This window comes from Haliaeetus leucocephalus, unplaced genomic scaffold (assembly GCF_000737465.1).
Source record: "Haliaeetus leucocephalus isolate CR32 unplaced genomic scaffold, Haliaeetus_leucocephalus-4.0 Scaffold656, whole genome shotgun sequence".
NCBI classification, from domain to species: Eukaryota; Metazoa; Chordata; class Aves; order Accipitriformes; family Accipitridae; genus Haliaeetus; species Haliaeetus leucocephalus.
The window spans coordinates 359,009-373,409 of NW_010973092.1; the positions used below are offsets into that span (position 1 = coordinate 359,009).

Consider the following 14,401-nt stretch of genomic DNA (forward strand, 5'->3'; position numbering starts at 1 on the left):
AGCATCTGGATGCTGCTTATTCACCAGTGCCTGGTTGTTACCTTTTCATTTCCACATCTGTCTGCATGCTTTGACCATGCACTATGCCAGCCCCGCTCTCCAAGAAATGGGTACAGAAACCAGCATGGACAGAGGGGGGGACGGACAGGAAACCTTTGCTGCCTCCTCCCAGCTAAGGAAGGAGCTCATCACCATTTCCAGCCCTCCATGCCCACACTCCTGAAACATTCCCAGGAGTGTCTGTAAGCAAAGGCCATCTCTGTTGCTACGCACTGGTGGAGATCCTGCAGCTGAGAGCAGCCTCATCCATCTGGAGCAACCAGCTGTGAGCCGATGCGGGAGTCCCGACCTCCACAGAGCCTGGACCCACAGTGCTGTCGCAGACCTGCCACTAAGACTGATACTAGTGATGACACCTCTGCAAATGATGCGTGCTCAACCCTTCGGTTACGCTGCTGGCAGTTGCCTGGCAGGCAGCACTAAGGGCTGTGATGCTGGCTAGCCAAGCCAAAAGGGTGAATACTGGGTGGCGTCTCATCCATTTTCACACAGTCACGTTCCTGCCACCAAGAAAAGCAAATAATAGGATCTGAGTCTAACTGACTGTGGCAAATTGCAGAGGCAGCACCCACAGCCTCTCCCCCCATGCCCAGGGTCTGCCGGCTGTGGGGTGGAAGGCAGAGGGAGCGGGTGCCCCAGCTCCCACCCGGCCGCACTGCCCTGGGCTATCGGCAGTGTCCTGGCAGCAGTGGACGAGTCCGGTGGCCCAGTATCGTGAAGGTGGGTGGGTGGGTGTGCACTGGCCCCACGAGGAAAGCTCCAGCAGGGGCTGTGCTGCTCTCAGAGGCTGTTGTTCTGGTTGTCCTCCTTGTGCGCACCTCTGCTTTTTGCCAGTGTTATGGTCTCCTGGGTGTGGTGGTGGCGTCTCACCCTTAGGGAGAGAAAGGGATGGTTGAGCTGTGATGGAAGGCCCAGGCAGTGCCAAGGCCCACGCCGTGGTGTGGCTGCCTGGGAGCATCCCCTTCCCCAGCATGAGCTGCCACTCGCTCCACAGGGGCTGCGCTGAGCCCCCGCAGCCCCAGGCACCCGCAGCCCCAACAGCCTGCCTGCACAAACGGGGCAATTACTGCAGTTCTTGGCTGTGGGACCAGCCCTCCACCTTAAGAACAGAAATGCCACGTCAGTCCCTGGCAGGTGACAGATCAACAAGCATTCCCGAGTACCTGCTCTCCTCAGCAGCCTTGTTAGTAAGCTCCTAAATCCCCATCTGCAGTGTTCACCAAGATGGCCCAAACCCCAAGTCAGTCAAAGGCTTTGACAAGGGCCAGAGTCTCTTAGGCTGCCTCTGTACCAGGACTTACTTTTCTCTGTTGAAAACAATGAAGTCCCTCTGGAGCATCTCTAGGTGCTTTTGAAGATGGCAGGCCTTTCACATTCAAATAGGAAAAAAAAGAGAGAGGGAATAAATTCACAGTTGACACAGAAAGACATTACAAGGACAATTTCAAGGAGGTATCTCTGTATCTTTAGGTATAGAGCATCTTTAGCACTGCAGTGGGGAGAATGGCGTTAAGACTCTCCTCTCATACAAAACTGGTGCATATGCATGCTACCTTCCACGAAAGGGAAGATGCGGAAGAGTTCTGAGAATAAAGTTGGTCACAAGGGAAAATATGGTCTGTTTAAACAGTTTGCTGTTCTAGCAGCATCTAGCAGCAACTAGCTAGTCTTGCTAGATGGCAAACAGTTGCTTGGAAAATGAGAGAATTCCTTGACCACATGCTTGTACCTGCTTGCTCTCACCTGGGAGGAATTGCTGTTGCTGTTGCCTTTCTCCTTCTTAGCCAAGCGCTTTTTTTTCTTGTGAAGAGGTTTGGATTCCAGGATCATTTCTTCCAGTTCAAAGGTTGGGTCACAGTTCAGTCTGCCTTTCTGGAGGGGAGAGAGAGGTGGCCTTAAGTGATCAGAGCCTGTCTTGAAGAGTCTCTCATAAATTGGACTGCATCTGGGAGCTGAATTTTGTAAAAAATAGTTACAACTGCACACATAGCCAGAACACCTGCTGTACTTCTTACATATTTTATCAGTTCCTTCAGCCAGGGGACATTGTCAAGGCGTAACAACTGCTCTTTTTGTGCTCAGTGCTTCTACTCTGCCCTTTGGCTGCTTCAAAGTAACAGCAAGGACGGTGTGTCTTGGCTGGGCTGCACCTCTCCTAGGAGGAGCACAGCAGTCTGCAAAACTGGTTTTGAAGCTATATATGTACACCCACCACAAAGAAAACCAGAGGGGGAAAATACATACAACTGACAAATATTCATAGTTTAGCCCAACTTCTGTTTGGCTGAAAAACAGTCAGAGTAACACTGCACACAACAGTCCTTGGATTATTTTCTGTGTTATATTACATCTGTGCTGTTTTAATCCAATTAAAAAAGGATCAGAAACACTAATCTACTGTATGTGTTATTTTACTATGAACAATGGGCTTGTTAGGGAGAGTCATTAGAGGAAGAAACAATTATCATAAAATGGCAGGTGACCTCCAGGCTGCTAATAAGCCTATGTCTGTTCATCCTTTTTTTTCATTCGAAGAGCTGGTCTGAAGCCGGGCTGCTAAGAAAGGCAGTTCAGTGCAGGACAGCTCATAAGTACTGTCTGCATGTGTTTCATCTAGCACGCCACAGACAGTCCAGAGTGTGTAAGACCAGCTCTGCATCCAGAAGTTCTGGGAATATTATAAACAGAGCAGATCAATTTTGAGGCACCCACACTCTGTAGTCATCCCCCACTACTCTTTATTACACCCACAGGAAAGTGAAAATTTTGCCCTTGCCTCTCTCTTTCCCTGTCCCTTACGACATCTGATGCTCTTGAAATTTGTAAGAACTTCCCATGATCTGCTGCAAGGTGCAAGGGCAAGCTGCAGAGTGTCACGCTTGGGCACATTGAGAACCTTTCAAAATCAAATTGCCTTACCGTGGGAATGAATTCTGGCATTATCCTTTTCTGGAGAACAGCATCCCAGTTCACATCTGACAGATACGGAAAGTCCTGGATATCTTTCAGCTGAGAAAAACGCTTCTCGGGGTTCAGCTCAAGCAACTGCAGCGCGAATTACATGGAAGAGGTGAGAAAGTGAGACTCTGAGATGCGAAATCAGAGATTAGGTACATACAGACATGTCTGTGGCAGAGTTACACCAGGTAACGGCTGGGGCAGGGAAACGACCGTCAGACTTTCCAATGTCTATCTCTCAGTAGCTGCTTTTTGAAAAGGAGCCAGAATTGCCCATGGCAGGTGGAACTGTCAGAGGGTGCCGGGGACTCGCCGAGGTCTGCGGTGATGGCTGCGATGATGGCGTGCGGTTAGAGACCCCCTGGAGACAGAGCTCCAGGACAGCTTTGCCTGTCACCGCCAAGCGTGAGGCCGAGGAAGATTTCGAGTTAGGGCTGGACCGCAGGGTCGGCCCAGCCGCACCCTGTGTCAAGGAGCAGCTGCTGGGGACACCGCGGCCGCTGTCTCCATTGCTGGGGTCAAGGACGCGTCCCGCGGACACCCCAGTGAGCGCAGCGCCTGGGGCCAGCCACCCCGCACCATCCGCCATCCCCACGGGCGGACGTGCTGCGGGACGGGGCTCAGGACACGCGGTGCTGGTGACATGCTGCATTAATGCTGGCACTTCGACTGGGTGCTTCTCATCCCTTGCTCAGGCTCGGATTCCCTTCACCAGCATAAGCGAGGGGCTCACAATCTTTATTTATTCTCATTTTTATGAACAACTTTTATCCCCATTTTAGGAGCAAGTGATGAGACAGCACAGTGATATTAAACAATTTGTCCAAGGTTAAAAATAAGCATTATTTCAGAATGGGGAGTTACACTCATGCCTTTGTGTTCTCAATTTAATACCCTATCAGCAAAACATCCACTGTTTTCTCACTCTAGTAATGGAATGTTCATAAGTATAATTCCAGTGTGAAAAAATGTATTCACACTGCTTATTTCCAGCATTTTGCTACCATTGCCATAGGAATTACTTGTGTGGAGGGAAATGATTGAGGTTTGTCTCTGAACTTCAAGGATTCAACATTGCATAAACTCCTGACAGTATGCCCTCCAAAAATCTAGCAGGAAAACCAGACGATCCAAACCCTCCGGGAAGGGGTGGATAAGGTGACCCCCTCAACTCCCACCTTGTTCCAGCATGCAGCTGGCTGTGGGCAGCAAGGGCTGTGCAGAGTGCATCACCCACAGTTCGTTTCCTTCGGTGGAGCTCTATGCTCCAGCCCTAACGTGAACGATGCAGCTCTGCTATGAATGATAATTTGCCTTGAACATTAATAAATGCAAAAAGTCACAAGAGATGTTTGAGCCAGGACAGAACCACAGTTGGCCTCATATATAATACATCTGGCTGTTAAACCAGATGCGAAGGGGCACTTGGAAATCTAAATAATTGTGACATTGCATAATTTATTCACAAGGGAGCCTATATGGCTTGCGGCATGTTGTGGTCCAGGGAAAAACTTCCGACATAACAACACAGAGGACATCCGCAGTCCTATATTACTGTTAGGCTTAATGAAATATTAGCTCCATTTAATTTTAAGCAAATGGAGATATTCTTCAATATTCTTCTTGGAAAATATGCCATGATTCTTGTCTCAGCAAAGAATTGATGTCTCATTTTCATTAAAAAGTTTGAGAGCATTTCATTAGAGATGACAAAATACTTCTACATACTATTTGGAACAAAAAATAGATGAAAGCTACATTAAGAACTACTTTATTGCCTACACTTAATTGAAAATTAGAAAACTACTTACATACTTCCCCAAATCTGCAGCTAGTGCTGTTATACAGGGTTCAGTATTTCAGCTTTGCTGCCACTGTATGCAAACAGTGTCTGACACTGGCAAGCAATAGTTTTGTTTACTGAAGAAGATAGGACTTCACTTCAAACATGACTTCAGCTTCAAAATTATTCCAGTAATGATTTTTAAGCAATTTTGATAACAGCTTTATTAAAAAATAATTACAGTGGTGCATAAACCACATGGCATCAAAGGATTTCAATAGTATCACCACCTCTTGCAAATCTTTTCATGATTGGGAAAAATGTTTTTAAAAAATAAAAAAAAAAATTGCTTTTTTTTTGCCAAATTTATTGACACATATATTAATATCTACCTCTAAGTTATGTCATTCCAGAGAGACAAAGTGACAGGAGAAACTCTGGAAGCAAAGACTGCATGTGACCTTAGAAGAGATGCATTAGCAGCAGCTGCTCTTGCCAACACAAACTTCATCCCCATCAGTCCAGGATGCAGTACTGCTAGCTGGTTATTACATTAGTGCGGCTACAACATTAAAAGCTGGATATCTATCATATGGCACCATCTGAAGGTCACTAACACTGCGTCTGGACACAATTTGCAATGAATCCCCACAATTTACTGCAAAGGCTACACGGCACACGATGGAAGGACTCAGCTGCTTTCAGCAAGCGCCCAGATACAATACATCCCAGACCCTAAGCCACCCACTTCCACGGCTGCCCTCACCTTTTTGATTAGTGACACCATGTCCGTGGACCAAGCAGCAGGGTACATCACTGTAGCTGTCTTGAACACGTGAGCGATTTCGTTTGTAGAAGTGTTGGAGCGAATATGATATGGCCTCTGAAAAATGCCACAGGGAAAGCATTTTAATTTAGCTATTATTTCAGACTCCTTGGGAAATCTTTTTAGAGAAAAGAAGCTTCAAACAAAGTCTGTTTGTACATTCCCCAAGCCTCCCATTGAAAGTCTCTGCCTGTGTGATCGTAGCTCAGTCAAAATAATCATGTCAGCAAGAACAACGATAATACCTAGATATTTAAACAGCGTAACAGACAGGAGGCAAAACCCGAAAGTTAGAGTCATTAGCCAGCTTGTTTTGCTTGGCCTTTTCAATATTTGTATCTTAAAGGGCTACCAAAAGGATTTTATATATATATATATATATATAGTGCTGTGGTTGGAACATTCCCAATATTCCCTGTAAAATGTGTCACTGTTTTCAGTTCTTCACTCATGTTGGAGATGACACAAGTAAAAACGAGCAGGATTTCTCCTGCCTATCCAATCAGCTGAAAAAACGATGTCCCAGGAAGGGTTACAAGTCCCGGGGGGGACATCAGGCTGCAGGATGACCCATCCCTTCTGCCCCCGACCAGTGTCATGGCAGACGGGTGGCTGACCCGTCTCTGAGGAGCACTTGGCCGCACACCGCCAGCTGGAGCAGAGCCATGCCAGCCCGGCGCCGCTGAGCACCGGGGAACTCAGTCTAAGATGATTGCGATGTACAGTCAGTGTTACTGTGCAGGTACTCACGTCCGCGTTTAACTCCCAACTACAACAATACTACTGCCTTACTTAGAAAGAGAATTTACAACGGTAGAGTGTTTCCATTTTGAAAGATTCTCGATTCCCAGATTTTTACAGTATTTTAGGGAGATGAGGGTGTTCAACGTGTATTTAAAAAAGAGCAGCTATAAATTGTGAGATCAAATCAGGTCTGTTGTGCTTAATGTTCTTAATGTGTACTGACACTAGATGGACCTCAAGGTCTCCCTTCACTTCCCCCGTGTGATAACCACCTCTGGTGCCACCATCTTACCATGGCTGTGCCATCAGGTTTGAACACCTAACAGCGTTTCTGCTCCCATCTTTGGAAATGGTGCCATCAAGTCAAAAGTCAATGCGCTGAACAGTCCTGCCATTCATTTAACATTACAAGTGGAAAACTCAAATATTACATTAATATGTTTACAGGGGGCACACGGCTCCAGTTACCCAACAGGTCAGACAACCATGTCCCCTTCATGTGTACTAACTTGATCACTCACAATTTGAGACACAAATTCATTTGAAAATATGTTCTTTAAAATATATTAATCAAAACATTTTTTTAGGCATTCTGCAAAGACTGATGATAGAAGATCTTAAAAATGTGTTTTGCATACTCATATTGAAAGAAGAGGTTTCCTAGCCTCACAAGATTTTAAACAACCTTTCGCTTAGTAGAATGTAATTTAAATAATTTTGTCCCACTTTTTTTACACAACACTTCCAAAATACTAATGTAATCATCTGTCTACCAGGCCCCCAACCTTACCTGAGTTAGAAGCAGTACACTGACGTGACAGGCAGGGATTGTGCTTTATTAATAATTTACACATTGCAGTTTGCTTTTGCTCAAACTGCTCAATTGTATTACAACAGCAATGAGATTTTTTTTTTCAAGTTTTCTTTTTTCCTTGCCAGATGGGAGCTCAAAGTAAATGATATTGCAGCCCAAACTTCAGGAGTTGTCAGTCATTTGCCTTGCCCAGCTTACACCAACCCAGAGGCCCTTGGGCTCAGCGGGGAACTGTCATGACATGCTATTCTGTATTGTGACAGCTTCTCTGAGCTCTTAGCTGTGATCACAAGAACTCTGGTGAAGATGTGGTTTCTGCTTCTTATGCTGTAATAACCCTTAAAGCCTTGAACTTGGCTCGGCCCTTTCACCCCTGGTACAAGGCATTAACTTTTCCAACAGAGTGTTTAATGAAAGAGACGGATGGAGACAGGAGCCGCGCGCACAGTACCCGTGTCCTGAGCAGCTCATAGGCGGTGATTCCCAATGACCACCAGTCCACAGCAAAGGAATAGCCAGTGGGTTTTGTGGAGTTAAACATTTCAGGTGCTGTGAAATACAGAAAAAGGAAAGTTTGCCTTGCTGCAATCTCAAGTGGAAATGAGCAACACAGAATGCTTGATCCATGCCACAGAGAGCATCCCTGTTATTCTGCCTAGGACACAAATTAGCATATTACCCATTACCACGTCTTTGATAATTTCTGCTTTTTTCTTCAGAACAATGGCATATGGCTGGTAGATTGGGCCTTTACCAAAACACTGCTGAGGTGGACACGAATCAGAATGCATGGGTTTCCTTGCAGCAATTCATCTTTTGGTCTTTGTTAGGTTCCTCGACTGCTGTCTCAGCCTTGCAGTGCAGAAACATCCCACACCGAGAAGCCTCAATGCGGAGGGAAGAGCAAACACCCGTGTGTGCAAACCACCCTGACGAGCACGGTGCAGACCGTTGCTGCTGCTCCCTGCAGCTGCATGGCAGGACCTGCCGACCTCACGTCCTGCTCGGCACCGAGCGCCGTCTCAGTGTGAGCCAGACCTGACCCAGTTCCCAGCACACCAACTTAGCCCACATATTTGCCTGTCCTGGGAACAGATACACCTTGAAACCTTGACCCTGCTGACTAACCACATGTGCAATTAGCATGGTACGAAACTTCTACTGTGTTAAAAACCAAACAAATGTTTCAGCTCCTCTGTGCCTTACTCTCCCCACCGGTGAAATGGGACTGTCAATAATTTCTACTTCAATGGACTGTTACAAAACTTAATTGATTAATGTGTGTAAATGATGGGATGGCCTTGAGAAACAGGTATACTATCACCTTTGTAACTGGAATGTTTAATGTTCAATAAACACAATCCAATTCATTTGGATTATAGTATGTTTCATACAACTCCTGTAATCACTAAGAGATTCACCAATTAATTTCCTACATTGTACAAAGCACTAAAAATCCAAGTGGCGTAGAGCCCTTCCAGCGCAGCCATGCTCCTGCTTCTGGGGCACCCAAGAGCCCCATGGTCCCCTCCACATGCATCTCTCAGTGCTCCTCTGCCCTCAAAGCTCAAAAAGAATAAAACTCCTTTTGCTGACACAGGACTTGCCTGTTATCCCACAGTAAATGTTCTTTGGAATAAGGACTAACCCTAATTCACTGAATCTAGGCATAAAATTGGCCTGAGTTAACTCCTCACGTCCCCCAGAAAGCCCTCAGCTAGTGCTCAGTAGATCTTCACATTGGAAAGCTGTTCCCGGTCCACTCGTATCTCTTTGTTCATATTTAAAGTACTTCAATCTGGCAGAGCCTAAATACAGCCTCACAGAGTGAATAAAAGCAGCTCCTTAGAAACATTAATATGCGGCGTAAATGTAGACATAGTGCCAACTGCACCCTTGGCAGGGAAAAGCAAATTTTAACTGAACGAAGCCTGAGACCACAGCTTTTTAGGAGGTTACCAGGCTAATAGGAAGTGGGTGGAGGCACAGACTGAAATGCTCTTTCTTAACCAATAAATTTCCCTTTTGAGAGTAAGGAAAAAAAATATTGTAGGATTTTTGTGTGAGCTGGGAGGCAAGAATTGCTCTAAAAAAACAAAACAGGGAGCAATGCTTTCTTTTTGTGCATGTTTTCCTTTTTAAAAGGATTGCACCGGTGATGCAAAGGTGAAAGGTCAACTTGGTCATCTTGATAAAAAGGAGATTCCCAGGGGATCACTCTAAGGGATTTGGCTGTGCAACAGCTGTAGGGAGGCTCATTATTTAGGGCTGAGAGACAGTGTTACTGCATATGAAAGTATGTATTTTGTGTGGGAGGGGTTGTGTTAGCTGTATAGAAATGCTTTTGAGTATTTTTGCTTCAGTTAGGAAAGTTGAATTTATGGTTACAAAGACTTTTCTGTGTCATGTTTGCACAGGAGTTCTTTTAGCATTAGCTCAGGATATTTGTCTCTGGTTCATTACCTGCATGCTCTGGCCCCAATTCCTCCCAGGTATGTCAATGTTATTTTGCTTTATGTTTATTAACTGTGCTTGTGTGGTAAGTATCAAGTGGGTCTCTTACTGTCTAGAAGTCAGCTGCTTCACTGATTTGGATAGTAAGTGAACAGAAGTAAGTTTTCTGTACTCCCCTTACAAAGCAGAAAAGAAGCAAATCTTTTTGAGTACTAGGGAAACAAGGTCTGCACAGGGAGCAATGACTGTGTGTCTTCCTTCCATGCGTGCATGTTGATTTGCTGATGAAAACTGTTCCTCCAGCTGACCCAAGGCTGCTGTGGAGTCATCCACCCACCCCAGAGTCACTTTGCCACACGGAATAGCCCCCCATGCACTCCTACAGCTGCCTGACAAGTGTTCTTGCCTGGGACTAGTCCCATACCATTGCCTGGAGATAAAAACCTTCCTAAAAACTGCATTTTTTTGTGAACTGAAGAAAGAAGGGGAAGGGGATGGTATGCAACCAGCCCAGATACTCAGCTCCGTGGGTACCTGGAGGCTGGTACCATACTGCAATAGCACCAACAGTGTACTCCATATGGCACCAGCATGCAGATGGGCTGAGCACTGGGGAACCGACTCAACAGCCCTCCAGAGCCAGGCTGTGGCTTTACCTTCCATACACCTCCGTTTCCAGGGCTGCACGTGGCTGGTTTTCACTTGTTGGCAGAAATAGCCATGTCTACTGCTACTGGCAATGTAGGTACAATATCAGAGCTTTTCAGAAAGACTGAAAAATAGGCTCAGCATTTATCTTCCAATTGTGGCAGCCACTTCTGCACCAGCTGTGCCTTGCTTTCCTACGGGCAACGCACATCCATCACCACTGTGCTCTGCAGCCTCCAGTTACAATAAATTGCCCTCCTGTCCTGCTGTTTGAAGACAGGATGCCGCCCTCAGTGGTGGAGATGAGACCTAAAGCCTCACTTGCCTTTTTCTGTGTCAGCCTGACACTAGAACATGGGCTCTTCCCTACCGCACCAAACAGATGCTGTAGCCCAGGAAAACTGTGAGCCTTAAGTCCACTCACTTGGTGTAAACAGAGAGTGATGCTAGCTTTTAAAGCAGGCAGTTTTATAAAAATTCAAATTATTGCTAGTGATGCAGCAGTGTAAGACTTGTGCTAATGTACTGAGGGACCAAATACAAGCCTTTGTGCTTCATTTTCCTTCTCAAGGGTAGGGTAGCAAGAACATTTCATCATTGCTACATGGCTTGACTGCTGCTTGTGAAACGCTCTGAGATCTCAAGAGTGCAACTATCTTATTTTATAATCAAAAACATGCTGTACAGTATGGCATAACGGCACTAAAATCTGCATTTGCAGTATGCTTGCTTTCGTCTGGCGTGTGAAATCAGTAGACGGACACACATTTTCCAGCTGCATCAGGGTGCTACTGGGGAGGGACTCCCGCCACGCTCCCCCACAGCACCTCTCGAGGTTGTTCCTCATATCAAACAAATCCATGTGTTTTGTTACATACCAGGAAGAAAAGAGTTCAAACTCTCATCCAAAAGGACCTCATCTGTATCCCACCACAGCTGGCAAATCAAGCCCATAAAATGGTAATTCAAGAATACATAATTGTCATTGGTTCTTACCCATATACGGCTTTGTGCCAGCAATGGTGGTGACTTGTATTTCTTTAGTCAGCATCGTGGCAATATTGAAATCGGTGATGTGCACGTGTCCTGAAAGACAGAGGTTAATATGTAACTTGATTTGCTTTAATTTTGCATGAGAAGCAGCTTTGAATCAGAAACTTAAACTAAAATACTCTATGGAAAGGAGTTTCCAGGAAAAAAATATTCTGGTGGGAGAACTGATAGAAAATATTTCAGCTTGCAGGCTGCTTACAGATGGATCTTGTTACATCAAATATCCCCTTATTTACCCTTTGGGGAGCAAAAAAACCCGGAGTTCTCCAGGAAGTAATTTAATGATGACTGTTTTGAGTCTTCCTAAATTTGGGGGGGGGGCGGGGAAGAGAACTGAACTTTTCTCACAGAAAAAATTCCACTGTTTTTGGGGAAAAAAAAAATCCTTGATATTTTTGGCTTTCTAGCTATTTGCCCTTTGGTGTTCCCAGGTACTAAGGACTCTCTCCATTTTCCTCTTTAGAGGATGTCTCTAGAATGGAAAAAACCACCTTTGGCAGCAAGCAAAAAAGCCTTGCACAAGAAATTTAAACATCATGAAAACAGCCTTGGGGGGTCGGAATGGTTTCTGCTGTCACTGCTACAATATGCACAACTGCTGCCTGCAAACTGGAAAGGAAATAAGAGAGATGGATGTGATTTGCAAGGTTGAGAAAGGAAATGCTTCCACCTAGCTCTTGCCTGCGCTTTTACTCGCGCCTTTTTTTTTGCAAGCACTTAATTTATTATTCTTTATTCACTAAACTCGTATCAGTGAGCAGACCAGCCATGTACAGCAGTACAGGTGATCAATACAAGGCTGGCTTCACTGAAGGGAACTTCTTTGAAACTTGTGGGTTAGTTCAGCCCAATTCTTCTGATTAAATGCCGGCAGTCTTTTCTTCTTCCTGACCTCATGCATCTTCTCCTAAGGCACTGAACTTGCTTGTCCCTGACAAAGGTAGGCTCATTATCAAAAGCATCAGATGTTTTGTATGTCGTGTTCTGCAGACTCATCACCCTCCTCTGCAATAATAGAGGGTGGCTGAATTGCTGTTGTTTCCTCTAACCACAGAGATCAAATCAAAGTGCTCTCTACTGATGGAGATGCTATGACAATACCGCCCTCAGTCATTAGCTTCAACAGCTAGAAATTCACTGCTGCTTTAGTTCATGAGTTAAGGTAGAGTAAGATCACCTTTCTATATCTTGAGCTTGAAGGAAGAAAGGAAAACTTGAGATCCCTCTGGTGAGCCATGGGCACTGCTGGGAGAGCATGAGCGAGGTGTCAGAGCTCACCTCTCACATGGCACCCGACTGATCTCTCAAGAGCAAGTGTCCCTCCTTGCAGCTTAGCCTGCTTTACAGAATCAGCCAGGCCCTCTCTTCTTTGGTCTGCCCACTAAAGAACAGGCGTCAAATTGCTGGGGAGTACTTGAGAGAAAAGAATGACACACAACTGTCTTCTCTGGATATGTCCTCTACATCCTTGCATTGTTTTTTTCTTTCATCTCCAGCTCTCTTTCCACTTTGCAGGGAGCTGTTTTCATAAATATGAATCATAAAGACTTATCAAGAATTCGATATTCCAAGCACAAACATGCCTTTCCCTGGCTGCACCTTTTAAGTTATTCACTTCAAATAAATCACAAGTTTTGTAAACTAGCCCACTTGGGAAATTACCAAATCAAGCCAATGAGGCTGAGGAAGGCAGCTCTGGCCGGTGCGAGGAGGCTGAACAGTGATGACAGTGCTACAGAATGGGGTGGACTGGGCTACAAGGGATGGCACCTACTGGTAACCAAGAGGGATGGGCTGGGTTTTGCTGCTGGCCTTTAGGGTCCAACTTTAAGGCAATCTCCTGACTGCTCAGCATCTCTAACTGCAGTCAGTTTCAAAACAGCACAGCCAGAGCTGTACTCTGGGCACCGTGTCCTTCCCAAAGCTCATCCTGTCTGCCTGAAATTGGCACTTTCAGACCAAGCCTTTGGTTCTGCATTAAGGCAAAGAATTTTCTTATTATATTCAGCACCTCTGCTACTACATAATTCCTTCACCTTTGGTGCAAAAAATATAATGCTTCTGCAGATTCAACTAAGATAACATTTTAAAGAATATGAAACTAGAGACATTAGGAGCTGTGGAGTATGGAGGCTCTTGGACAGACTGTGCCGTAACTTTCTGATCTGAGATAAGAAAGCAAATGGGCTATGCATGCAGTGCCTGCATTGGCATTAACTCACCCATTTTTAGCAGTGCCCTCAAGAACCTTTTGGCAGTGGTACAAGAAATAATACTGATCAAAGCCATTACAGGGCTCTTGCAAAAAACCTCTCAGTTTTACTAGAGATAAAACTGAGCTTTTCTTCAATTTTATTAGACAAATGACCTGGCCAAAAACTCCTGATAAATTAGTCACAATTCCTGGAAACTGCCATCTGTTATATCCTTTTATTCCCAGGTGAGCTGTGCTGTCATTGAGCCAAATCGATAAACTTACCATTAAAGAAGGAAATCACTTTGTGCTTGGAATGACTGTTGAAGGTGGTCATCTGCTGAGGATTTTTTCATTGTGGGACTGATCCCAATCTCTGATATTGAACAACTGCTTTATTTGTTGTACAGAAAGACATTTGCCAGATATTCCACTTTATTTATGGCTCACTTTAATTTCTTAGCTGAAACTGATATGGTAATACAGAATGTCACCAACCAGGGTGACAGAGGCAAACATATGAGGTGTGTACCAAGTTCATGACAGTCAGCAGCAGAACACATTTCAACACGTGGCATCAAGAGAGGCATTTGTACTATCAAAAACTTGAATCAGCCTCCTACGCAAAGATCAGATGGTGTGCACAAGGGGTCCCACAGCCTCATCAGTGATTAACACCAGCAAAAAGGGTGCTGAGGTTTGTAACAGACATGGGCCTCTTTTGATATGTAAATCTGAAAGGGTGAAGGAGTCACAGCTGGAAAGGAAGATGGGCCAAAGGGCAGAATTATGGGGCAAGAGTCTGAAAAATGAAGGACTGAAGTCTGATTGCTGAAGGTCTTCAGGTGCTTCGTACTCTCAGGGGAC

General features: G+C 45.2%; 1 protein-coding gene across 1 annotated transcript in view; it reads right to left on the reverse strand.

The window, feature by feature from the left end:
* Positions 1-840: 840 nt before the first annotated feature.
* Positions 841-14,401, reverse strand: part of STK32A (serine/threonine kinase 32A) — a 31,309-nt gene continuing 17,748 nt past the window's right edge. The window contains exons 6-12 of the mRNA XM_010578767.1: positions 11,284-11,373; positions 7,637-7,734; positions 5,568-5,684; positions 2,980-3,105; positions 1,804-1,932; positions 1,362-1,426; positions 841-931 (exon numbers count right to left, since the gene is read on the reverse strand). Coding sequence (XP_010577069.1) covers positions 841-931; positions 1,362-1,426; positions 1,804-1,932; positions 2,980-3,105; positions 5,568-5,684; positions 7,637-7,734; positions 11,284-11,373 — 716 coding nt within the window. The remainder of the gene's footprint in view (positions 932-1,361; positions 1,427-1,803; positions 1,933-2,979; positions 3,106-5,567; positions 5,685-7,636; positions 7,735-11,283; positions 11,374-14,401) is intronic.